This window comes from Balaenoptera borealis (assembly GCF_965194805.1).
Source record: "Balaenoptera borealis genome assembly, chromosome: 20".
NCBI lineage: Eukaryota > Metazoa > Chordata > Mammalia > Artiodactyla > Balaenopteridae > Balaenoptera > Balaenoptera borealis.
The window spans coordinates 12,807,287-12,834,721 of record NC_138879.1 but is presented as its reverse complement, the minus strand read 5'-3'; the positions used below and the strand labels follow the sequence as shown (position 1 = coordinate 12,834,721).

Below are 27,435 nucleotides of genomic sequence, written 5' to 3'. Positions count from 1 at the left end.
ATTTGGCCACAAAGCCTGATCTGAAAGCGGAAATGTACATGTTTCTCTGCAGAAACAGGATATGACTGAGGGGTAGCACTGCCCAGCCTCTGCAGAAGATCCCAGGAGCTGATTTATACATAAGCACTGGGTCACCCTTCTACAATCCCAAAGCATTCGGAATTCCAAAAGATTTCTGCCCCGCAGGTCTGTGCAAGGATCTTTTTAAGGCCCTGCTAGCTTCTGTCTAGTCATGAGCAGCAAAACCTAGGCCTGGCTCTGCATCCATCTCCAGCCCCCCTCTTCTCAAGTGCAGCACCTAACCCTAACCCCCCACCCCCACCCCATCGCCGTGTAGTCATGATCGTCCTTCTGCTCAGACCACCAGAGCTCCCTGGCTGACGAAGGACAAACTCCTGGGCAGGCAGGGTACTCCCTAGCCTCAGGCCCCATGCCCATCAGTCCACATACGCAGCTTTCTAGACTGTGCCTTACTCCAACTACCCCCAGCCTCCCTGTCCCCACATGCTCCCTCCCACCAAGGCAGGGCCACATCTTCTTGGCCCTCGCATCATAGCCCTGCCTGAAGAAGCTCAACTGCTGGGCCCTCGAAAAGCCAAGGAGTTTCATTGTGGATTCTTGTTTATTGTGAGGGAAAGACTTGAGATCAGAGAGAGGCAACATTTACTATAGTTTAAAGTACTGGGGACATCCCTGGTGGCGCAGTGGTTGGGAATCTGCCTGCCAATGCAGGGGACACGGGTTCCATCCTTGGTCCGGGAGTATCCCACATGCCGCAGAGTGACTGCGCCACAACTACTGAGCCTGTGCTCTGGAGCCCACAAGCCACAGCCGCTGAGGCCCGTGTGCCTGGAGCCCGTGCTCTGCAACGGGAGAAGCCACAGTGGTGAGAGGCCCGCGCACCACCGATGAGGAGTAGCCCCCACTCGCCGCAACTAGAGAAAGCCCGCGCGCAGCAACGAAGACTCAAAGCAGCCAAAAATTAATTAATTAATTAATAAAATTGCCCATGCTCAAGCTCCAGTCCAGGCTAACTAAATCAGAGTTTCTAGGGGTGAGGCTTGAGCATCACTGTTTAAAAAAAAAAAAAAAGTACTGACCTCTCTAAACTGGAGGTGCCCTGAGGCCCTGCCCCTGCTTTGCTCCCCATCTGAAGCCCCCGGGCCCACCCCAACCAGAGAAAGGGCAGGCACCCAGACATCTAAAAAAGCACAGTTACTACACGGAAGGAGAAGAGTGACCTTGAACTGTCCAAAGTACAGATGCCAACAACAGACAGGATGGTCTGGGGCAGAATCAGGAAAAGTAATCCTTCTTTCCTTTCAAAAATGAAAAGGAAAAGAAAGCTTTCTTTGCCTATGTCCACAGATAAAAACTTTAACACAAGCCCAAAAAATAAACAATTTATTTTTGATGAATCGGATTTTCCTTGCTAGCAATCAGAAAGTTAGATCTAAAGAATAAAATTCCCATCAGACTGCCCTATGAAGGCAACGCAAACAGAACATAGAAATTTCAACACGTGGGGGCCATGCAACATTTATGCCAATAACTGACTTCACGTTACTTCCTATTCCTCCTTTAGAGCAGGGGGGCAATCCTCACATGGCTGAGAATTGGAGATTATTTTTAAAATACTCATTCCTAAGAGCTGACAAGCAGTGACATCATCTACTGATGGGCACAGATGCCACAATCCGTGGACACAGCCTATTCTAGGAACAAGACACACACAGCATTTCAAAGCGAGACTAAATGTTCTTCCATGTCAAAAGAGTATTACAAAATAAGCAAACATTCACTTACATCACAGCTCTTCAGCCTATTATATAACATACACAGGCCACTTCACAGTCACAAGGCAGGTCTAGAAGCCACAGGGAGTGTAATTCACTTGCTGCAGAATATGAATAACTAATATGCCTAAAAAACACATTAATCTAAATCAGAGTAGTCAACTTTTAGATGCAACAGTTTCTTATTAAACAGAAACATATGCTCATTACAGTAATTTTTTTAAAAAGGAAAACAGAAATGTCAACCCATGATGCCCATTTGAAGATAAGCATTCTTACCATCTTAATGCTGTTTTAAACGCAGATATGCATCAAGTATACCACACACATACACTTACATTTTTAACCGATGGAATTACACCACACACGCTTGTTCTTTAACTTTTCCTGCTGAACACGAGACTTTCTTTCTATGTGAATAAACACACTTTAATGACTATATGGTATTTCCCTGGCCATGAGTAATTTACATATCTAAATGCAAAAAATAGATTAGAGAAATCAGTGCTATTAAAAAGCTTATTTTATTATTAGAGAAATGCAAATCAAAACTACAATGAGGTATCACCTCACACCAGTCAGAATGGCCATCATCAGAAAGTCTACAAATGGACTTCCCTGGTGGCGCAGTGGTTAAGAATCCGCCTGCCAATGCAGGGGACACAGGTTCGAGCCCTGGTCCGGGAAGATCCCACATGCCGCGGAGCATCTAAGTCCGTGCGCCACAACTACTGAGCCTGCGCTCTAGAGCCCGCGAGCCACAACTACTGCAACCCGTGTGCCTAGAACCTGTGCTCTGCAACAAAGAGAAGCCACTGCAATGAGAAGCCCACACACCACAACAAAGAGTAGCCCCCGCTTGCCGCAACTAGAGAAAGCCCACGCACAGCCATGAAGACCCAACGCAGCCAAAAAACACATTAAAAAAAAAAAAAGTCTACAAATGATAAATGCTGGAGAGGGTGTGGAGAAAAGGGAACCCTCCTACACTGTTGGTGGGAATGTATATCGGTGCAGCCACTATGGAGAACAGTATGGAGCTTCCTTAAAAAACTGAAAATAGAGTTACCATATTATCTGGCAATCCCACCCTGGATCCTACGGGGCATATATCTGGAAAAAACTCTAATTCGAAAAGATACATGCAGCCCAATGTTCACTGCAGCATTATTTACAACAGCCAAGACATGGAAGCAACCACTGACAGATGAATGGATAAAGAAGATGTGGTATATGTATACAATGGAATTATTACTCAGCCATAAAAAAGAATGAAATCCGGCCGTTTACAGCAACATGGATGGACCTAGAGATTATCATACTAAGTGAAGTAAGTCAGAGAAAGACAAATATCGTAACACTTATATGTGGAATCTAAAAAATTATGCAAATGAACTTATTCACAAAACACAGACTCACAAACATAAAGAACAAACTTATGAAAAAAAAAAAAAAAAAGAACAAACTTATGGTTACCAAAGGAGAAAAGAGTTGGGGAGGGATAAATTAGGAGCTTGGGATTAACAGATACACACTACTATATATGAATAAGAAGGTCCAACTGCATGGCACAGGGAACTAGATTCAGTATCTTATGATACCCTATAATGGAAAAGAATCTGAAAAAGTACATGTACATATATATATGAACCACTCTGCTATACATCAGAAACTAACAGCACGGTAAACCAACTATAGTTGAATTTTTTTTTTTAAAAAAAAGAGCAAAAATAAATAAATTGAATAAACATCTTATTGGTTTAAAAAAAAAAAAAACAGCCAATTTTAGATTGACCTGTAGAGTTTCCCATCTTCCATCCAATGGCTTTTTCTTGGCCTTGAGTAAAGCTCAGTGCTTTAAAACACTGGCAAGAAAACTGGATGTGGGTTCGAATCTCAGCTCTGCCATTTCCAAGCTATGCAACTTCGGGTTAATACTTCCAAGCCTCAACTCTCAACTGGAATAGGGATAGGAATCAACTCAACAGAACTCACAGAGCAAATGAGAGCAGAAGCTGCAGGTCGGTGCCCCACAGCCTCCATTCCATCCTCAGTACCATCTATATGTAAGAACTTCACCCTTTCCCACTGGCCTACACATGGCAACATTTGAAAACATTTGTAATAACTTAAATGCAAAATTATTTCTTACTTTATACAGAACATCCTGCAGGTACTAAGAAACATTTCTTTAACAAAATCACTATTATGATCTTAACTTTTTTTCTAAGGGATTTTAAAGAAAATGAATCAACTTCACGCAATGTTAAGACTCCTGAAGAAATTTCATATCTTCTGATTCAAAGTATAGACCCTAACAAATTACTAAGAATAGTCAAGACAGACTTATTGGAAATGAATGAGAGTGTGACTTTCATGTCATTTTGCACTCAAGGTAATTTAGAAATTTTGTCGCACTCTATTTCACTTTTAAAAAAATGAGACAATAAGTTTGATTTTATTCAAATATTGTCATATCTCTAAATCCAAGGAAAACAACTGGACTATTTCATACTCAGTGAAAAATGAGAATTAAAAGAATTAAAAATTTCACTGGAAAGAACTAATCAATCAGAGTGACATCAGCAAAATGGCTCAGTAGGAAGTCTAAGCTCTCGTCCCCTACAACACACACACACACACACACACGCACACACACACAAACAAACAAGCAGAAACTGTCAGAACCAATATGTGGAAAACCCTGCAAAGCAGTCAGAAATCTGTAACCACTAAGTGCTGAATTGAGAAAGAGGTACTGGAAGGTAGGAAAGTTTTAGAATTTGCTACCCCTGTCCATCCCCTCTGCAGGGCAGCAGCAGACTTGGTCTTAAAGCATAAATGGTCTTAAAGTGAAGCAGCCTGGGTTGCTAATGTGGGACTGTTTCCCTGGTTCTAGGGAGCAGAGCATATCTTGAGACAATTTATTGCATATGTCTGTTCCAACCTGTCTGAGGGCTACCTGAAGGACTGACACAGGCACCTCTGTGTTTTGCCTACCTCAGAACTCAGGCTGAAAAAGCTTGAAAACACTGCAAATCAAATCTGCCCCAGAGCCTAAGGTGAAAGATTACAGTCCAAATATACAATACACTGCCTAAGGCAAAAGATGGGGAGAGTTTTCCTGGGAAATTAGGACATTCAAAAGTAACAGTGCAGGGGGGAGAGGGGGACTCGGAATTGGTTGTAAGTACTTTGCATATTGTCTGATTAAACACAAACAGATGGGGTGGGGGGAGTAACAGTGCATGCTGGGAAATTCAGAAAGCCACACAGATGCCCAGCGCAAGATGCATGCTCATGTAAGACCTGAGAAGACCCTGGGCTTTCACCTTGGGCTGATCCCCAAGCACAGTGCAAGCCTGACCAAAAGTTGAAGGAGGGCCCAGGCACAGAGACAACTTTCAAAGACTGGGAGATGGGAGAGCCCCTGGTGTTTGAGGAAATCTCTGTCAAAACACCAGCTGAGGGACTTCCCTGGCAGTCCAGTGGTTAAGACTCCATGCTTCCACTCAAGGGGTCATGGGTTGATCCCTGGTCGGGGATCTAGGATCCCGCATGCCACAGCCAAAAAAAAAAGAAAAACCAAACAACAACGACAACAAACCCCCCCACCAGCTGAACACAAGCCATGAAATAGGACTTCAGGGACCACTTTGTCAAGGAATACAGTCTTTGCAATAGCAGTTTGAGAAAATCACTAGGCAAAAAGGAGTCCTGTAGCCTTCAACAAATGAAAAACAGCAATCCCTAGGGAAGGTGGAAAATCTGATTTTCAGAACTATTACATTATAACAGTCAAATGTCCTGTTTTCAATAACAAAGAAATTACAAGGCACACAAAGAAACAGGAAAGTATGACTCAAAGGAACAAAATTAATGAACAGAAATCATCTCAGAAGAAGGTGAGAGATAGGACTTGCTAGATAAAGACTTTAAAACAACTGTGTTAAGTATGCTCAAATAACTAAAGGAAAACACAAAGAACTAAAGGAAATCAGGAAAACGACGTATTGACAAAAATGGAATATCAATAAAGAATACAAAGTATAAGAAGGAACACCACAAAGCCTGGAGCTGAAAAGTACAGTAACTGAAGAAATTCACTACAGGGGTCCAACAGTATATTTGAGCAGGTAGAAGAATGAATCAGCAAATTTAAAAGATAGGACCAATGAAATGATCAAGTCTGAGGAGCAGAAAGAAAAAAGACTGAACACAGCCCAAAGGACTCATGGGACATCAACGAGCAGACCAACATACACATTTTGGGAGTCCCAAAAGAAGAGAGAAAAAGACAGAAAGAATATTTTTTAAAAAATCATGGCAGAAAATGTCCCAAATTTGATGAAAAGACATGAACCTACAAATCCAAAACACTCAACAAAGTCCAAGTAGGTTAAACTCAGAGGTCCCACACTGAAACATTATAATTAAACCATCAAAAGACAAAGAAAGAATCTTGAAAGCAGCAAGAGAGAAGTAACATGTTACATACAAGCACTCTCAATAAGGTTAACAGCTGATTTCTTATCAGAGACCACGGAGGCCAGAAGACAGTGGGATGACACTTAAAGTCCTTAAAAAACAAAACAAACAAACAACAACAAAAAACCGTCAACTTACCAAGAATTATATCCGGCAAAACTGTCCTTCATAAACAAGGGAGAAATTAAGACATTCCTCAATAAACAAAAGTTGAGGGAGTTTGTTAACATTAGACCTGCCCTACAAGAAAGGTTAGAGGGTGCCCTTCAGGTTGAAATGAAAGACCAGGAAACATTGACTCAAAGTCATACAAAGAAAAAGATTTCCAGTGAAGATAAACACATGAGAAAATATAAAGATTAGTATTGTGACTATGGTTTGTAACTCCACTTTCCTACAGGATTCAAAAAACAAATGCATAAAAATAATTATAAATCTGGGAGTTCCCTGGCAGTCCAGGTTAGGACTCGGCACTTTCACTGCTGTGGCCCCGGGTTCAATGCCTGGTCAGGGAACTAAGATCCCGCAAAATGCAAAATGCAAAAAAAAAAAAAACTATGTTATTTGGCACATATGTATGAAGATGTAATTTGTGACAAAACATAAAAGGGAGAAAGAAGAACTGTATAGGAGCAGAGTTTTTGTTTTTGAAGTTGGTATCAATTCAAAATAGACTGTTTTAAATTTAGGATATTAAATGTAACCCACATGGTAACCATAAAGAAAATATCTTAAAAATACACTCAAAAGGAAATGAGAAGATAATCAAAACAGTTGACTACAAAAAAAATCAACTGAACATAAAAGAAGGCAGTTAGGGAGGAAATGAGGAACCAAAAAACTCTAAGACATAGAAAAGAAAACAAAGCAAAATGGCAGAGTCCTTCCTTATCAGTAATTACTTTAAATGTAAATGAATTAAACTCTCCAATCAAAATACTTGAAACAAGAAATTTAAGATGTTTTCTTTAGAGAACAATCATTAATATTCATTCAGCAACTCTCCTGCGTCAGGCAAAGGCAATCCATACAACAACCCCATGAAGTCGATGCAGTAATATCCATGTTTACAGAAGAGGACCCTGAGGTTAAGAGATTAAATAGCTCAGCCACAGGGGGAGGGGCTCTTGCCTTCCTTTGGCCAAAGTGACATTATGACAGTGTTTCAGTAGCCTGATGAGCATACAGTGCCTGCCTTAGTCATTCTCAGCCCACCCTCAACCTTTCCTACGTGGAGCGGTTTGTGGAGAATAACACAGAGAGGGGAATAACAAGCAACCTCTGGGATGTGATTCTTAAGTGAAGCCCCTTGAAAGCTGCCCTCCAAAGAACAGAAAGGAGACCTAGGCTGATCCAGAGCTAGCTAGGGTTACTGGACACCAGGAGGTGAGGGATGCTCAACCAGCCTTCTCAGTTGAGCTCCACCTCAACCTACAGACAATGCAATGACTCACAGAGGCTTGGTCAGATGCCCAAAGTTAATCTGCAGCCAAGCCAGGATGCTGTTCCAACAGCATGAGGTGTCCTCCAACAACTATAACCAAGGCTTAGCGCACTGCTTTAACAAATAATGGCATAAGTATACAAGTCAGTCACAAATAAAAGCGGTCAAATAATTGTCATCCCCAAAATACTAAAATCACTTTAAAAATTATTTATAGGGACTTCCCTGGTGGTCCAGTGGTTAAGACTCTGCTCTACCAATGCAGGGGGTCCAGGTTCCATCCCTGGTCAGGGAACTAGATCCTGCATGCCGCAACTAAAAGATCCTGCGTGCCTGCAACTAAAAGATCCTGCATACTGCAACAAAGATCTCGCACCTGGCAACAAAGATCTGCGTGCCGCAACCAAGACCAAAAAGTAAATAAATAAATATTTTAAAAAATTATTTATAAAAGTAAAGCTCTTCCCATGAGAGATACACAGGAAAAGAAACCCTAAACATTGAATGCCTGGTTACTAGGAACCCACAGATGTTATAAAGAACTAGATATTTTTCAAAACTGTGACTAACAGATAAATTTGCATCAACAAGAAAATGAACACTCTGAAAGACAACTTTTAAGAGAGAACAAAATAAAAGATCAATGGAAAATAAAGTATAACTTTCAGAGGTGGGGCAGGAGTGGGGGTTAGAGTTGGACCACCTCATTAGGACAAGGACATGCTCTGGACTGGGCAATCCCAGAAGGATCTCCCCAGACCTCTGCAAAAGTCCTAAGCCAGAAGAACCACTAGGAGCCTGGCCCTCCTCCAGCCTAAGGCATGAGGCCATAGGAGCCAGGATCTGTGCACCTGCTCTGTGGGAGAAGTGAAGACATATTTGCAGGGACGTAGGCAAGACTAGATCCACCTTGTCTAGCATGGAGCAACACTGAAGAAAAGAAAACTGCATGGTCTGACTTGCTCCTGGAACAGGTCTACAGAAGCTACCCTGCAGCATGACAACAGTTATATGATCAATGCACATCATCAAGGACATTTTTATTCAACTACAGGAAATTCTGTCCACGTGTATCCAGGCTTCCCCTGACCCCCTCCATGTATCAATCAACTTTAACTTTAAAAAACATATATACAAAACCAAAAAGGCCATTTAGGATGGTCCACCATCAATATAAACAAGAAGACAAGTGCAGGGAACTGTAGAATCAAAGAGTGAATTTAATTTTATTTATAACTGTTCTAAACTGTTTCCTTTGGTGCAATATCTATCAAACACAAACCTTGCAGCCTACAAACAAATTCACCAACAGACACTTGAGTCCTTATCATGTTCCTGGCACTACTCAAGGTCACTGAAGGTCACAGGCCACAGTCCCAGTAAGTGTACAACCTGAGGATGAACGAGCCCAGCCCACAGAACACTTGAGTGCCAAGGTACAGGATATGAACAGTGTTTAAAACACGTGTGGGCAAGTTCAGAAGGAGACTAGGCAAAGTGGGAACACAAGACTCAAGGAGGAACCAGAATGGACAGTTTACATTTAAACCACATCTTCCTCCACCCAGCTCAAACAGCTATAAAACTGATGCTCATAAACCTAACATCCTCCAAAAGTTTAGAAGTGGCAAAAACATAGTATTTTTAATACATCACTTAAGCACTCAAAATGCTATTACAGTCTGAAAAAGACCAGAAAAACACAACACTCTCCAATCTACTTGTTTAGGGTTTTCTGTATTCCATCTGTTCAAGAGTCAAAAGATGAGTTTCATACTGCTGACAACTGGTGACTAAATACTATGAAAAAACGGCATCTGACAGCAGTCTTTCACAGTGTGGTTGTAATGACACTAATTCACACTCCCTCACACCGTCAGTTCATTTTCCAGGAGAACCAAGACCACAAAAAACTGGAACAACTCCGCTAAGACAACTCAGTGTTCTTCTCATTAACCGTAAGTGCTTGTAAAGTAATTTGACCAACCTAACTAAAGCCACTGGATATGCCTGAGCGCACATATTCCAAGGGGGAGAACATCAGGCTACTCCCTAAAGTACTAAGGCCAATCTTCTTACAACCCAGGTTAAGGTTTAGGGTCGCTTCCCATGAGTGTCCTTCCAAAGTTGCAAAGAGAATGATTCTATGCCAGGCCTCTCCACCTCAGGCTTCGTTTCAGAAAGGCACCTGCCACTGAATTAGAAACAAATGCTTTGGGGTACCTTAAAGGTTGTAAATAGGTACCATTTGTAAGTTATTAAAATTCACCATCTATGGGGCTAAGAATATCATCACACTGTTACTGACTGCTAAGATCACTGTGCTCCAGGGGTCTCCACCGTCCTACCACTGATGCTTGGGGCAGGATCATCCTCTGTTGTGGGGGGGCTGTCCTGTGTACCGCATTATTTTTGGCAGCATCCCTGGCCCCAGCCCACTAGATGCCAGTCGCACCCCCTCCCAATTGTACCAACCTAACATGTCTCCAGAGGTTGCCGAATAACCTGGGGAAGGGAAGGGTACCCCAGTGAGAACCACTGTTGTACTCTGATACCTTTCACTGGATAAGATACAGAAGCACTCTGCAAATGACAAACTGCAGCAAAAGCCAAATAATGTCTAAAATCCCTATGGAATTCCAGCAGAGCACCAAACATATACTCCAGAAACTGAGGCATGCTAGGAAAGGCAGCTTCCTAAGAGGTGCTTTCTAATCTCCCTGCAGCCATTTCCTGGGATGACGGCAGTTAACACTTTGTCATGGTGCTCAAGCTGCTTCAAATCACAGAAATGGCAATGTGTGCCGCCTTCAATGTGCCCTGGTGTACTGTGTTTCATTAGCAAATTCAAAAAATCCTCATTATAAACTAGGACCAGGGATTTCCCTGGTGGCACAGTGGTTAAGAATCCGCCTGTCAACGCAGGGGACACGGTCTTCGAGCCCTGCTCCGGGAAGATCCCACATGCTGCGGAGCAACTAAGGCCATGCACCACAACTACTGAGCCTGCGCTCTAGAGCCCATGAGGCACAACTACTGAGCCCGCGTGCCACAACTACTGAGCCCGCACACCTAGAGCTGGTGCTCCACAACAAGAGAAGCCACTGTAACGAGAAGCCCGCATACTGCAACGAAGAGTAGCCCCCGCTCGCCGCAACTAGAGAAAGCCCAGGCACAGCAACAAAGACCCAATGCAGCCAAAAATAAATTTATTAAAAAACAAAAACTAGGACCAGAAGTGTGGGAGCTGACTTACTGTATTATCGTTAAGATATTGTAAACTCTCCAAAACCCAGACATAAAAGAAAACATGAGCTACACAAAAATGTTAAACAGATAAGAATACTATCCAAAATGCTAATTGCTTTGGTTAAAAGCTTCCTTATTTTAGAAATCCTCTTTTCTTCATTTAAAACACACAAAAAAACCTTTCTCTCACCAAAGCAAGAATCGTTGAATTTTCACAGTGGAAAAACTTGCTGTTACTGAGGCTGTTGCCTCGTCTTGTGGAATATTTCCACCAATTATGCATGAAGCTATGCTGTGCTTCTGCAACTGTGTATCTAGATGAGACCTGCTGATGAACAGGGGACCATAAATGGTGGGGGAGCCACACCTGACTAGAATCCTGTCACTAAATGATCAACATTTGAGAATATTCAAGTAACAGTAATGTCCTAAATCAGCAGCCAACAGGCACATGTATGCTATTTTTTTTTTAAGATTTTTTTGACGTGGACAATTTTTAAAGTCTTTACTGAATGTTACAATATTGCTTCTGTTTTATGTTTTGGTTTTTTGGCCGTGAGGCATGTGGGATCTTAGCTCCCTGACCAGGGATTGAACCTGCACCCCCTCACTGGAAGGTGAAGTCTTAAACCACCGGACTGCAGGGAAGTCCCTGCACATGTATATTATATATGTACCAAGTGATGATGGATCTGTGCCATTACCAGGGGGAACAAAAACATATAGGACCTGGTCCCCACCTTGGAGGACCAGCAGGGGAGAAAGTCAAACAAGAAGACAAGTTCCAGCACAAGGTGATGAGGAGGGAACGTTTTGCCTCACCCAGCTTGACAGCGGAAAGTGTTGCTGACAGGCTAGTCCCAAGAACGGGCTCCATAACCTACCCCTCCTAGGGGGTCCACAGCACTTTGAATGTCTGAAAAGCACACGGCTGACATTCGAGGCCTGCAGGGGAACCCAGCTTCAGGTCCTCACTGCCTCTAAGAAAGAGACCATGGCCCAAGTTTCAAAAGTATATGTGGGAACTTCCCTGGTGGCACAGTGGTTAAGAATCCACCTGCCAATGCAGGGGACAAGGGTTCAAGCCCTGGTCCGGGAAGATCCCACATGCCGCGGAAAAACTAAGCCCGTGTGCCACAACTACTGAGCCTGCGCTCTAGCGCCCGCGTGTTGCAACTATTGAAGCCCACGCGCCTCGAGCCCGTGCCCCGCAACAAGAGAAGCCACTGCAATGAGAAGCCCGCGCACTGCAACGAAGAGTAGCCCCCGCTCGCCGCAACTAGAGAAAGCCTGCACGCAGCAACGAAGACTCAACGCAGACAAACATACATACATACATATGTACATACATAAATAAATAAAAATTTTTTAAAAAGTAAACGTGGTTTGTGGGACTTCCCTGGTGGCGCAGTGGTTAAGAGTCTGCCTGCCAACGCAGGGGACACGGGTTCGAGCCCTGGTCCGGGAAGAGCCCACATGCCACGGAGCAACTAAGCCCGTGCACCACAACTACTGAGCCTGCGCTCTAGAGCCCGCGAGCCACAACTACTGAGCCCATGCGCCACAACTACTGAAGCCTGCGTGCCTAGAGCCTGTGCTCCACTGCAATGAGAAGCCCGCTCACCGCACTCGCCGCAACTAGAGAAAGCAGCAACGAAGACCCAGAGCAGCCAAAAATAAATAAATAAATTTATTTAAAAAAAAAAAAAAAAGACTCCGTGCTCCCAATGCAGGGGGCCCGGGTTCGACCCTTAGTCAGGGAACTAGATCCCACATGCATGCCACAACTAAGAGTTTTGCATGCTGCAACTAAGGAGCCCGCCTGCCACAACTAAGGAGCCGGCAAGCCACAACTAAGGAGCCCACCTGCCGCAACTAACACCCGGCGCAACTAAATAAATGAGAAATAATTTCCTAAAAAAAGTGTATGCGGTTCGTTACACTTCAACAAAAAGGCAGTTTTAGAAAGAAAAACAGTATACTGTAAATTGCAAAGTTCTTCGACTGGACAGAGAAGCCATCCTTCAATTACAAAATGAGTTTGGCCAATGGCATTAATGAACAAGAATCCTTCAAATCAGATGGCAAACAGGACATGACTTTTAACCAGTTCCTTTTCCTGACTTTGCCCCCAAGGCAGAGGCACTTTTCCTTTCCCCCTGAAATGGGGAAGGTTTGTGGTGAAGCCGACATACTGGAGTGGAGGAGAACCAGAACGGAGGCTCTGGGAGAGAGGGCACCCCCAGACAGACCTGGCGTGCTGGACGACACCATCCACGTCCCATGGCCTGGCTTTATCCTCAGGTCCTGGCAGGGAAAAGACAACTTCTCCCAGCTGAAGAAATTTCAAACTTCGCTCACTACTCCCAGAGGCTCTTGATCAATTTACTGCAAACACGTGTGCATGCGTGTGGAGCTATGAGCAAGTTGGAGAGTGCTGGCCCCTTGAGGACATTTTCACCCCCATGTCATATTTTCTGTCACGTTAGATCTCCATAGGCCCCTCCACACCAGGACACTGTGATAGATAAAATACAAGCAGCCCCTGATGTCTAGCAAGGGCAAGGGCACAGGCATGGTGTTAACCGTGCCACACAATGTCACTTATTATCCCTGTTAAAAGTGAGGGAACTAAAACTCAGATAGGTTAAGCGGCAGGTCTGGAATTTGACTCCAGTCTGTCCAGCCCCAGAGCCCATCCTTGCCTTCTCCTGACACAGTTAGCTGGCACACAAATGACCACTACAGGAGACAGGTCCCACCATGTAGCCTTGTTCTCAAACTCTGTTAGAAATTAAAGTTATTTTAAATCTAACCATCTTAAACTATTCCTTAAGTAAACATTAAAATGAATAGACTGAGCTTTACCACTAGAAGAACTACTAAACACTATGTAAAGTACAAGTAAGCTGGTTATTGGGTTATTTTTAACTTAGTAAAGTAATAATTATGCTAAAATAGCTGCACTGCGTTCCCAATGTCTACAAATCAGTGATAATAAAAATGTATCTCAATTTGCCAAATGAATATATATTGTAGCTTTTAAAAAAAATACATAGTGGTCATTAAAAGCAATTAATTTGTAAACTGAGCACTTTCCGAAGTGTAAAGCACCTCCGCTCCTCTGCTACGGATCTGCCATTACATGTCGCCCACTTCTGGGTCCTGGACTCCAGCCATCCTAGACCCCAGATCTTAGCTCTGCCTACAAGCTGGTCAGAGTCTCAGGTCATAAAATGAAGGTGTTTCAGCCAACTCTGCAGCCCTGAAACAAAAAAACATGCCAGACCTCACTAGTGGCTCTGCTTAGGTCTTCTAAGAAGACACCCTCGGGACTTCCCTGGTGGCACAGTGGTTAAGAATCCGCCTGCCAATGCAGGGGACACGGGTTCGAGCCCTGGCCCGGGAAGATCCCACATGCCATGGAGCAACTAAGCCCGTGCGCCACAACTACTGAGCCCATGTGCCACAACTACTGAAGCCCATGCGCCTAGAGCCCGTGTTCCACAAGAGAAGCCACCACAATGAGAAGCCCGCACACCACAACGAAGAGTAGCCCCCACTCTCCAAAACTAGAGAAAGTCCGCACACAGCAACAAAGACCCAACGCAGCCTTAAATAAATAAATAAATAAATAAAAGAAGAAGACACCCTCATTTTGGTGGGAATGCAAACTGGTACAGCCACTATGGAGAACAGTATGGAGGTTCCTTAAAAAACTGAAAATAGAGCTACCATATGACCCAGCAATCCCACTCCTGGGCATATATCCGGAGAAAACCATAATTCGAAAAGATACATGCACCCCAGTGTTCACTGCAGCACTATTCACAATAGCCAGGACATGGAAGCAACCTGAATGTCCATCAACAGAGGAATGGATAAAGAAGATGTGGTACATATATACAATGGAATATTACTCAGCCATAAAAGAAGAACAAAATAATGCCATTTGCAGCAACATGGATGGACCTAGAGATTCTCATACTGAGCGAAGTAAGTCAGACAGAGAAAGACAAATATCATATGATATTGCTTATATGTGGAATCTAAAAAAAGGCTACAAATGAACTTATCTACAAAACCTAAATAGACTTACAGATGTAGAAAATAAACTTATGGTTATGGTGGTGGGGGGGGTGTAAGAGTAGGGGAGGGATAAATTGGAAGACTGGGATTGACACATACACACTACTATATATAAAATAGATAACTAATAAGGACCTACTGTATAGCACAGGAAACTCTTACTCAATACTCTGTAATGGCCTCTATTAGGAAAAGAATCTAAGAAAGAGTGGATATATGTAATTGTATAACAGGTTCACTTTGCTGAAACTAACAAAACATGGTAAATCAATTATACCCCAATAAAAATTAAAAAAAAAAGAAGACACCCTCATTTTATCATCTCCTACTGGGAACTCTATCCTTCACACCTCATCTGTGTCCATTCTTTGGGCCTCAGCTACATATCTCAGCGGTTCCCGCACCCACTTCACCCTGGTGATCCACATGGTTTCTACTCCCTCTAACCCTAATATTGCCTCTGCCTTCCTTAGAATATCCACCCTCTCCCCACAAACACTTCTTACACCCCCACTCCCTCCTCCCTCTCTTCACCCAGGAGTCCCACACCCCATCTCCTTCCTCATCCTCCAAAACATCCTAATCACCAAGCCCATGGCTTCCCATGGAGGGTGACACTGCAGGTCACTGTCCTTTTCCCAAGGCTCTCCTCTCTTGGTACACCCCTTCTTATTTCCTTCTTCCTGGTACTGGTATTCTCTGGGAAACTTGGTTCTGCCCAATCCCTATTATCTAAGCAGGACTGAGTCACTGTGAGATCCTTCAGTTCTCTTCTTGGAGTCTTCACCTGCGAAGCTCCAGAAGCCACTGTCTGCTCAGCTTTCTACTGTCCTCACCTTAGAGGATGCTACCTGTGATTTAGTGAGAAAGTCTTCAAGTGTGACATTACCAAACTTCATCTGCAAGTTAAAACATGCCACATAAGAAAGAGGAGGTGTGCTGTATCACCAAACGATAGGCAGTTAATTCAGCATAGAAACAGGGTCACTTTCTAAATAAACACAACTGCAGTTCTGCATGTTAAATATCTTTGGGCAATAGTAAATTCAACTTGTTCTATTTATGCTTGGCTATTAGATATTTAGGATCTTACTGATTGGAAAATACATCAGATTCACTTGACATTTCAAAGTATAAACAACTGTTAAAGAGTTGTTTATTTTTATTTATAAATTATGCTTAGTTTGCTACCATGGCCACAAGAAGAGCAACAGCAGCAAAACCAGACATTCCTGCCCAACAGATCTTCCTAAAACACTTTACTGCTCACTCAGGCGCCAGACCAGGTCCTTAGACAAACAAGGACCCTGTCCTCAAAGAGAACATTCTTCATTCTCTCGTTGACCACTGTGAAAATGCTCCCCCACCAGGCCCAGGCAAACATCATGCTCCACAAACCTGTCCCCAAAGTCCTTTCCAGCCTGAATTCTCTCTCTCCAGTGCCTGGATGCTGGCCCAGCCACACCTGCAAGGTCACTCTACCTGCCCACTTCAGGAGCCCAGCCCAGGTGGCCCAGGGCTCCCCCACCTAGATCACTCCACAGACCACCTCCCCCCCAGTCCCAATAACACCTGAACCTCCAACAAGTCAGACGCTCCTGGGGAGGAAAAAGTTGCATCTCTGTACACACAGCCCTGCATACTTGGCCAAAAACCAAGGATTTTTGGAAATCACTTGTTTTCTGGAAAACCACACTATGGCACTCTTGTACATATTCAGCTCAAACCCCCGCCCCCCCCCCCAACATACACACTCACGCGCCGGTCCTCACTAGGCATGGAACTTACCAACCACCATGGAGAAGGTGCTTGTACTCAGATCTTACCCAAACCATTTAAAATACTCACGACACCAACATACAGGATCACAGTCCTCATTTTCCTCTATTCCTCCCAAATTAATACGTTAGTATTTTAATAAAATAGTGAACCATACTTTAAGCCTAAAGTGTTTATATACTCTTCCAAGTCCTCTGTATATAAACTTTTAATACTAACTACAAAATTTAAGTTCATTTTAAAGTTGGAATAGTCATTGTTATTCAAATAAGAGACCAACCATAGGTTGTCATATTTTTAAAACTCCTCAGTGATTTTTCAATTCAGTAAGCAAGTATGAAATAAACAGTAACAATACTTATTAACCTCTGGGGACTTCCCTGGTGGTCCAGTGGTTAAGACTCCACACTTCCACTGCAGGGGGCGTGGGTTCAACCCCTGGTCAGGGAACTAAGATCTCGAATGCCTTGGGCGTGGCCAAAAAAAAAAAAATTTCAACCTCTGCGTAATCACTCTAAGTTACATTTGCTTTTAAACTTTCACAATTTAATTATTTTTAATGTTAAAAAGAACTTGGAACATAAAACTGAGTTTAATTTCAAGAAAAAGATTTTTAAAACAACTTCTCTGCATTTAGCTAGCACCAATCGTCTTTACACAGTTTTTTTCCTGTAACCTGTATCTATGATCGCCCTACACCAACAACTTGGAAACAATGCCTTACAAAAAGGGAGGTGCTGCAAAATCCTAACAGATATCCACTCATCTCACACTGTAAAAATGCCAAAACCCCTTCCGTGAAAAAAACCACTCCCCTCTGTCAGTATGGGCAGAGGTTCCCAGGCCCAGAAGAAATCCAGGGTTGGTGGTAGCCTTGGTGGCCCAGGGACTCTTCACTGTGCACTAGCTGGAGATGAAGGCCAGAGACCCGGCAACTACCCATCACCTTTTTTTTTAAGATATTTTATTTTTATTTTTTATTTTTGTTTTGTTTTTTGTTGTTGTTGGTTTTCCTTTTTTTGGCCCTGCCACGTGGCACGTGGGATCTTAGCTCCCCAGGATCAAACCCGTGCCCCCTGCATTGGAAGCGTGGAGTCTTAACCCCTGGACTACCAGGGAAGTCCCCCCATCGCCCTTCTTACTCATCTCCTCTGACAGCCTCACTCCACTCCTCAAAAAGTCTGAATTCTGCTCCCTCGCATAAAAATCAATTTATTTCCATGTTTGGTAGGTCAACGCAAATGGTTTTGGCTGAATGATAATAAAAGAATTTTCTTCAAAAACCTCAAAGTTCTCAGAGTAAAAATATAACGCTCTTTGCTGTGATGCCAAGTTATTTGTAAACAACAAACCATCAAATTAAAAAGCTGCCATCAGGTACCTACTATCGATTTTATCCAATCTACAGTACAAATACACACAAACAGCGTTCTGGTTTGAAAAATAACATTCTTTGAAATGCTCCCATCAAGATTTAAGGAACTAGCTGGTGCAGCTTTCCAGGCTAAGCAGTAACACAGCACCCACATACAAAAGTGAAGAAATAAAGAAAAGCAAGAGCTCTTATCACCATCTCCAACAACTGAAAGCAGTCAAAAATTCCAGTTTGTGGAGAAAGGTTCTACTTGGAATAATCTAGAAAGCCCCTGAGGAATAATTAGCATTTCCTAGAGAGCAAATTTGTTTTTCAAGCAGACTAAATAACTTCACAAAACCATAGAACCAAGCTGAACTGCTTTGTAGCAGAATTGACAGTTCCTCAAGAAGCTCACTTAATTATACTCTATAACACCTTATAAAAATTTCTAAATAATTTAGTGACTTTTTAAAAAAAGTTATGTTGAAAGTATCTAGTTTTCCAAAATTTTAAGATTCAGAGCACAGATTTAAAAATCCATCATGCTTCAAGAGCTTTCAATTTTTAGGCTACAAAAAACACAATGAGAGAAAGAAGTCCTTGCAGCTTAAGAAACACACGATTGAAATAATACACTACTGAAAACGTGTAGAACAAAAAGAAAGTAACAGATAACCCAACATCAGTTAAGAAGACACAAATTTTTGTTTTGGGCAGTTCCACCAACCAGAGTTTTACATTTCTATTCTATACTACCTACATGCTAGTTACGAAAAATATATGCGAACTCCCAGAACGCACACAGTACCCCAGAAAACCTCAGCCCACGTGGACAGCTGCCTGAGCCTCCAGTTTTGGATAGGTGAGGATGGGGGGTCCCGGGCAGGGATTGTAGTCTGTGTTCTGGTCGTGGGTACGGTGGATGAGGTCGGGACACTGGGGTCATGGACTGAGATCCAGCCGGGATGATGGGGTCTGGGTCTGGTTGTAGGAAGAACGAGCCCAGATGTCGGGATCTAGGTCCTGGTTGGGAAGATGGACAAGGGCTTGGGGTCGGAATGGGGCTCCGAGTCTGGGTCCTGACTGTGTCCTACTCGTGGCTAGGTCCAGGCGGGGATCGCTGGCCGGGGACTGGGTCCTGTAGGTGGAGGCAGCAGATCCCGGGGGGTGGTCAGGACCCAAATCTGGGTCCTCCTGGTCGTAGGTGGGGGTAGGGGGTCGTGGATCGCGAGTCGGTGGTCCGGGTCGTGGTAGAGGTCGTGGTCGGGGTTCGGGTCCCGCCGGCCAGGCCGCACCCCCGCCCGCCCGCCCGCCCCCCCGGCCCGGGCCCCACTCACACGCGCGGCAGCTGCAGTGGCGGCGCCCCGCGCCTTTGGAACACGCCGTCCACGAACACGCCATTCTTGCCGAGGCAGCGCAGGTAGAAGTCGCCGCCCGCGTCGGGCCCGGGCTGCGCCGACGGCTCCGGGGCCGCCCCGCCATGGCCGCCGCCGCCCGGGGGCGTGAAGATCTCGAGGTGGCGCCGCGAGATGAAGCTCGAGTGGCCCATGCTCACGTCCACCGAGCCCTGCGACGAGTTGCGCCCGATGGTCACCGAGCGCTTCTTCATCAGGTACTCGAACTCGCGGCCCTCGAGGCGCGCCACGGCCCAGCCGCCCGGCGGGGACCCGCCGCCCGCGCCCCCGCCGCCCCCGGCGCCGCCGCCCGCGGGAGGCCCGCCCGCGCCCGGGAGCGCCGCGGCCGCCGCCATGGGCCTGCGAGGGCCCGGGCCGCCTTCCGCCGCCGCCACGGAGCTGAGGGCCGAGCGAGGCCGCCGGCCGGCGAGCGACGAGCGGCGGCGAGGGGCGGGACACGCGCGGCGCGCCGCGGGCCGGCGCCGGGCCCGTGACTGACGGCGGCACCCGCCTATAGCGGCGGTGCACGGCAGTGGGGCTACCAGAGGCTGGCCAATGGCAAGGCACGCCGGCCGTGCGCCCGCACGTCGGCCGCGGCGCCCGACGCAGGCGCGGCTTCTGGCGGTCTGGAAAACCCGGTACGGAGCTGGGCGGCCGTGGAGCCGACGAGCCGACGCACGGCGCCGCGCCGAGCGGGGAACCGGGACGGGGCGGGGGCCGGGCCGGGGTCAAGGTCGGCGGGGGCAGGTGGCGGGGGCCCGCACACTCCGCACCCGGCCCCGTGCTTTGCCGCTGCCGTCACGCGCGCATCCTCAAGCGTGGCCGGAGCCTGCCTCGTGTTAGCAGCCGAAATCCACGCGTTTCCACGGTTGGCGGTTGCAGTGGCTGTGAGACCCCACCGTGAGTGTCTGCGGGCCGACGAGGAGGGAGAGAAGAGTGGGGAGAGTCCACGGGGGCAGGGGGAGGGTCCTCCGGGAGGAGAGTGGGGAGGGCCCGCTGGGAGGGTCCAGGGGAGCGTGGGGAGGGGGCGAGGGGAGGGGCGCAGGAGCGCGGGCCAGCGTCCCGACGCCGTGGGCCTGGAGTGAGCGGGAAGCTTTCGAGGGCCGCAGGCAGGTCGGGCTCCGGTGGCAGAGCCCGGCACTTGGGGTTCTCTGTGTAAAAACCCATTCTAAAGAAATGAAAATTAACGTGCCCCTCTGAATGCGACATCTGTCTGTCTCATTTGCCGTAGATGTGTTTGCGGTTATAGTATAAACCCCCAGGGGTTAACACTGCTTTGAACCATAAGCGTGGCAGAATCTCCTAGACAGAAGAAAAGTAGTTTCGTTAAATACTTATACGTGGGAGAGATTTTAGGTGGTGTTGAGACAAGAATGGAAGTATTGGGTTTGGCCAATGAGTTCGTTCGGGTTTTCCGTACGGGAAAACCCGAACGAACTTTTTGGCCAACCCATAATAAGTAGGGAACCTTTCATTTTCAAACGAAACACAGTCGATCAAAAGAAAAAGCATCCCATCAAGTATAACTGATGTTTTCAAACCAGTTGTCAAAGTGACCAGTGTGTTGTCCCGAGGTCCTGGTGCTCTGGTGGGGGACAACCACCACTCTACTTGGCATTCGGAAGCTTCCTTGTGATAAAGTAACTGACTGTGTTCGGAGTATGTGCTGTGTGCTGTTGAACTTATGTAAGGCCGCTCACTAGAAACGTTCACTTGCTTTTCACATTTTTTCGTCAACACAGAGTGTCCACCGCATGCAGGGAACCCAGGCCTATAGGTATAAAGAGGGTGAGTTTGTCCCATTGAACTGATGTGTCTCAACAATGTCCCTCCTATGTAGACACAAGGCCCCTTGATGAAAAGATGGACAATGCCAGGCAAGTGGAAATGGTAACAACCACACGGTTCTGAGAAGGAAACAGGTCACCGACACTGGGATAGTCAGAAAAGGCTCCAGAGCAGAGGGGGCTTGTACCGGCCCTTCCATCCGTTCCGAGTGCCCAGTAAGCACCCGTTGTATACCAGTCACAGGCCAGGGTTGGACAGAGAGCAGTGAGCAGACCCGGCAGCCACGTCCCATCAGCACGTGTGAAAGAAGGGGCCAAAAGGAAGCAGCACGCAAGATCCATTGAGACAGGGGAAGAGCACCAGGAGATGCTCTCGGGGTTCAGCAGCATCGCTGCTCTTTACATTGAGCAGCTGAAGGCGGAGATGTGGAGGAGACACACCCCACCCAAAGGGCTTACAAACCTTTGTTCTCTCATCTGGGGGTGTGTCCATGCTGGACACAGGTGCAGGAAGAGAGCGAGACCACGGGGCACCTGCCTGGTGGGGCACCTGCCTGGTGGTGCTTACGGAGGACCCACAGTGCACATGTGAACACATATAGGCACAGCCAAGGAGCAGCACATAGAGCAGAGTGAGAGGTCTGAGAGGCGGGCAGGAGGGCCGGAGGAGGAGGATACCTCTGACCTGAGGCCTGAAAGACATGAGCCAGGGCCACGGTGACCTCTGGGCAAAGAGCAAGGGCAATGGCCCAGAGGCAGGAGTACTATATGCTCCGTGTGTCAGGGGCGGGGGGGGGGGCCCTGCATGAGGGGAGAGACAGCCAGGGAGCAGTTCAGAGGCTGCTGCTCCATGGGGCCCTCAGCACCTGAGATGGGAAACCACTGGGCATTTCAAGCAATGAGCAACATGATCCAATTTAACTTTTACAAAGATCAACCTTTCTGCTGTGTGGGACAAAACTGAAAACAGGGAGGCCCATTTGTGTCTCTTATAATGATTCAGGCTACAGAAAAGGGTAGCTGGACTCATGATCCTCAAAGCTTTTTGCGTAAGTACCCAACAAACTAGTTCTGTGAAAATTTGTAAGCTTACACATTTAAGATAATAGCAGAAATTTCCATCATGTTTAAATAGTTGCAATAGATGCAATTTCCCAAATGTTAGAAACATTGCCTTTTAAAATAAAATCATGGAGACTTCCCTGGCGGTCCAGTGGTTAAGACTCCATGCTTCTACTGCAGGGGGCACAGGTTCGATCCCTGGTTGGGGAACTAAGATCCCATAGGCCACACGGTGCAGCCAAAAAAATTTTTTTAATAAAATAAAATCATGACATCATTCCTTAAATGTATCAAATGGATCCTGAATGTTACTGTAGTTTGAAACCCACTGTCGTATGTTTTATAAACATATATGTAATTTCTTGGTTAACCGTTAGGAGTTGTATTAAATCCTCTTTTCCTAAACTCAAATCCCCCTGCAATTTTAGTTCTAAATACAGTTAAGTGTCTATACTTGAACACTATTTATTTATTTATTTATTTATTTATTTTTGGCTGCACTGGGTCTTCGTTGTGGTGTGTGGGCTCTTTGTTGTGGGCTCCTCTCTAGTTGCCATGTGCGGGCTGCTCTCTAGTTGTGACACACGTGTTTAGTTGCCCCACGGTATGTGGGATCTTAGTTCCCAGACCACGGATCAAACCCACGTCCCCTGCATTAGAAGGCAGATTCTTAACCACTGGACCACCAGGGAAGTCCCTGAACATAATTTATTGATGACCCTATTTTTATGCTTGGAGAGAGAGAGAGATTCATATATACATACATATTTTTAATTTGCAGTTTGCTGTGAATTTGTCTCATGATAAAAATACTTCTCCTGGGGACTTCCCTGGCGGTCCAGTGGTTAAGACTTCGCCTTCCAATGCAGGGGGTGCGGGTTTGACCTCTGGTCAGGGAGCTAAGATCCCACATGCCTCACAGCCAAAAAACCAAAACATAAAACAGAAGCAATATTGTAACAAATTCAATGAAGACTTTAAAAATGGTCCACATCAAGGGGCTTCCCTGGTGGCGCAGTGGTTAAGAATCTGCCTGCCAATGCAGGGCACACGGGTTCGAGCCCTGGTCTGGGAAGATGCCACATGCCACGGAGCAACTAAGCCCGTGAGCCACAACTACTGAGCCTGCACGTCTGGAGCCTGTGCTCCGCAACGGGAGAGGCCGCAACAGTAAGAGGCCCGCGCACCGTGATGAAGAGTGGCCCCCACCCACCGCAACTGGAGAAAGCCCTTGCACAGAAACAAAGACCCAACACAGCCAAAAATTAATTAAAAAAAAAATGGTCCACATCAAAAAAAAAATTCAAGTTTTTTTTTTTTTGAGGATGACATCTTTTATTTATTTATTTATTTAAATTTTTTTTGGCTGTGTTGGGTCTTTGTTTCTGTGCGAGGGCTTTCTCTAATTGTGGCAAGCGGGGGCCACTCTTCATCACGGTGTGTGGGCCTCTCACTATGGCGGCCTCTCTTGTTGCGGAGCACAGGCTCCAGACGCACAGGCTCAGTAGTTGTGGCTCACGGGCCTAGTTGCTCCGTGGCATGTGGGATCTTCCCAGACCAGGGCTCGAACCCACGTCCCCTGCATTGGCAGGCAGATTCTCAACCACTACGCCACCAGGGAAGCCCCCAAAATTCAAGTTTTGATTAAGACTAAAGAGTTGAATTATATTGGAGATTTGTCTCAATAATGGCTAAGGCTTTTTTCCCCCTAACAATTAGTCCATATATCCAGTGATGAGAATTACTAGAATGAGGCAGGGTACAGAATCGGTATTATCCCTATTTTTTTCATAAATGTATGCACATAAGTAAACAGAACTGGGGGAAGTTTTACTAAAGCAACCTAACTGTTCTTTGAACCTCTTCTGTCTGCAGGTCCTACATGAGAGCTGAACAGAGATGGCAGAGGTCCTGCAGGACTGGGAGATGTTGAAGCAAAGAGAAGAGATCTTGGTGCAGCCCAAGCAACCAGCTGGGACACCAGAAAGGCCACACCCTAGAAGACTGAATACAGCTGAAGAGAGGAAGTTTCAACTCAAAGTCACATCACTAGAAATCATCTGAATCAAAACACAGGAAAAGGGACTTCCCTGGTGGCACAGTGGTTAAGAATCTGCCTGCCAATGCAGGGGACACAGGTTTGAGCCCTGGTCTGGGAAGATCCCACATGCCACGGAGCAACTAAGCCCGTGTGCCACAACTACTGAGCCTACATGCCACAACTACTGAAGCCCATGTGCCTAGAGCCCGTGCTCCACAACAAGAGAAGCCACCGCAATGAGAAGCACACGCACCGCAATGAAGAGTAGCCCCTGGGCTTCCCTGGTGGCGCAGTGGTTGAGAATCTGCCTGCCGATGCAGGGGACACGGGTTCAAGCCCTGGTCTGGGAAGATCCCACATGCTGCGGAGCAACTAGGCCCATGAGCCACAACTACTGAGCCTGCGCGTCTGGAGCTTGTGCTCCGCAACAACAGAGGCCGCGACAGTGAGAGGCCCACGCACCGCGATGAAGAGTGGCCCCCGCTCGCCGCAACTAGAGAAAGCCCTCGCACAGAAATGAAGACCCAACACAGCCAAAAATAAATAAATAAATAAAATTTAAAAAAAGAGTAGCCCCTGCTCACAACTGGAGAAAGCCCACGCACAGCAACAAAGACCCAGCGCAGCCAAAAATAAATAAATAAACATTTAAAAAATGAAAATAAGGAAAAAAGATAACAGAAAAGAGTATTAGAGACCCATGACAAGATCAGAAAGGTCTAATGTACATGAAATTGGACTCTCAAAAGGAAGGAAAAAGAAATGGAACAGAAGAAAATTCTTTTTTTTAATTTATTTCTGGCTGCGTTGGGTCTTCGTTGCTGTGCGCGGGCTTTCTCTAGTTGCAGCAAGTGGGGGCTACTCTTCGTTGCAGTGCGCAGGCTCCTCCTGCAGTGGCTTCTCTTGTTGCAAAGCATGGACTGTCAGCATGTGGGCTCAGTAGTTGTGGCTCGTGGGCTTAGTTGCTCCATGGCATGTGCGATCTTCCCGGACCAGGGCTCGAACCCACGTCCCCTGCATTGGCAGGCGGATTCTTAACCACTGCGCCACCAGAGAAGCCCCCAGAAGAAATTTTTAAAGAGAGAATGTGTACAGATTTTACAAATTGGTGAGAATATACCAACCCACAGATCCAAAAAGGTTAGCAAAAATAATATATAAAATATATATTAACTTACATAATATATATTCCAAAAATACAATAGAGGAGATGAAACAAAATTTTTAAAATACATGAATAATTTAGTAGAAGGCAAAAGAGAAGGAATAAAGGGCAGATGGAACAGATACACAACAGCAAGGTGGTGGCTTTAAACCCAACCATGTCAATCATTACATTAAATGTAAATGTATAGAAAACTACAATTAGAAGTCGGAGACTTTAGAATTCCCTGGCATCCCAGTGGTTAGGACTCAGTGCTTTCACTGCTGTGGCCCCAGGTTCAGTCCCTGGTTGGGGAACTAAGATCCGGCAAGTCGAGCAGTGCAGCCAAAAAAGAAAGAAGTTGGAGACTTTAGACTGAAGTGGAAAAAAAACCCCCACCTAACGTAAATGAGTTTACAAAATCGATATAATAACATAACTGCCTAATGTTCAAAGCAAAAATTGACAGAACCGAAAGGAAAAATAACCCACTAATAGAGTTTGAGATTTTAACACGTTGCTATGTAATTAATGGAACAAGCAGGCAAAAAAGACAGTAAGGATGATTTAAATACTTATTAACTAAGCCAGTTACACTCCATAAAAATGATTATGTACCCTCACCATCAAAACTGCAGTGGTCCAGCCACATTGTGTGCCAGCAGAGTAAGAAGGCACCGGGGAGAAGTCTCAGATTTCCACTTGGGTCTTTCCACTAACTGATGAGTGGTGTGGCCTGGGTCCCACCGTCTTGTCCACATTCTCAGTTTCCTCACCTGCAAGATGAGCCACGGCACGGGCTGCTCTCAGAAGCCTCTTCCAGCTCTAACCCTCCATTCTAAGGAGGCTCTAGGGGCTACCCCAGGATGCTACCCCACTTGAAAACCCTCTTTCTAGAATAAAACGAGATTCAAACAAGGCCTGACACCTCCAGTGTTTATGTTGGGGCTGTCCTGACGGAACCTGCTATCAAAATTACCTGTGATTCAGTTAACAAACGCTTGTGCAGCATTCTCTGCACGCCAGGTACTGCTCTAAGGACTCTGTCTCAGCTGCTCTATCTCAGCCTGAGATACTGGCTCAGGCCATCCTCACGATACACCTCTAGTTGATGGATGCTCTGACTGCCCACATATTACTCCTCGGAGGCACAGAGAGGTTGAATAACTTGCCCATGTCAGCACACCAGTCTGTTCTTTATCACTTCACTGGAGAAGCAAAAACAAGGCTTCCTGTGTGCCACTCACAATAAAGAGGGTGCATATTGATGATATAATAATCATGAATTTTGATACTCTAAGAAACAAAAATTCAGAGTAAACTCCAGCACTGCAACTGGTGTCATTTAACAAAATAATATGTGATGAGAACAACTTGTGATGAGAAGTCCTGTGATCTTGAGAATGTAACACCAGGTTTCATAACTTTTCCTAGTAAAAAACCTTCAGAAGCTCATGGTTAGACACCAGATGGAAGCCAGACCCAACAGTCTGTGTTTCCTCCCTGTCCAGCTCCTGCCCAACTTTCCCCATTTCTTCCCACTGCACCCAGGTGGCATGGAGGACCTGTATATCAGCTGCCTGCACTCAGCACTCTCCTCCCAGCTATCCAATTCCCTCTCCCTGCACAAAGTATTCCAGTGCTGCAGCAACTCTGCTAGGTTCTCCAGGGCCCCGGACTTCCTAACTTGTGTGTTCTGTGACACTTAGTAACATACTGCCTACCTTGCATTGTTACTTACTTTCCATACTGTTACTTTTCACTAGTGTGTGGTGTATGTCTTGTCTCCCTGACTCTATTACTGC

The 27,435-nt window shown here is 45.7% G+C and overlaps 1 protein-coding gene and 1 long non-coding RNA gene across 3 annotated transcripts in view; one reads left to right on the top strand and one right to left on the bottom strand.

The window, feature by feature from the left end:
- The window catches only part of FOXK2 (forkhead box K2), a 69,831-nt gene extending 49,781 nt beyond the window's left edge, over nucleotides 1-20,050 (bottom strand). The window contains exon 1 of one of the 2 annotated variants that reach the window (XM_082374210.1): nucleotides 19,540-20,050. In XM_082374210.1, the coding sequence (XP_082230336.1) occupies nucleotides 19,540-19,952 (413 nt within the window). In that variant the 5' untranslated portion in view covers nucleotides 19,953-20,050. The remainder of the gene's footprint in view (nucleotides 1-19,539) is intronic. The other variant, XM_082374209.1, reaches the window with a different exon arrangement.
- A 163-nt stretch (nucleotides 20,051-20,213) lies between these two features.
- LOC309619247 lies at nucleotides 20,214-26,956 on the top strand. The gene is made up of 2 exons (XR_014238827.1): nucleotides 20,214-20,496; nucleotides 24,321-26,956. It is a non-coding gene; the product is annotated as an uncharacterized lncRNA (long non-coding RNA).
- The last annotated feature ends 479 nt before the right edge of the window (nucleotides 26,957-27,435 follow it).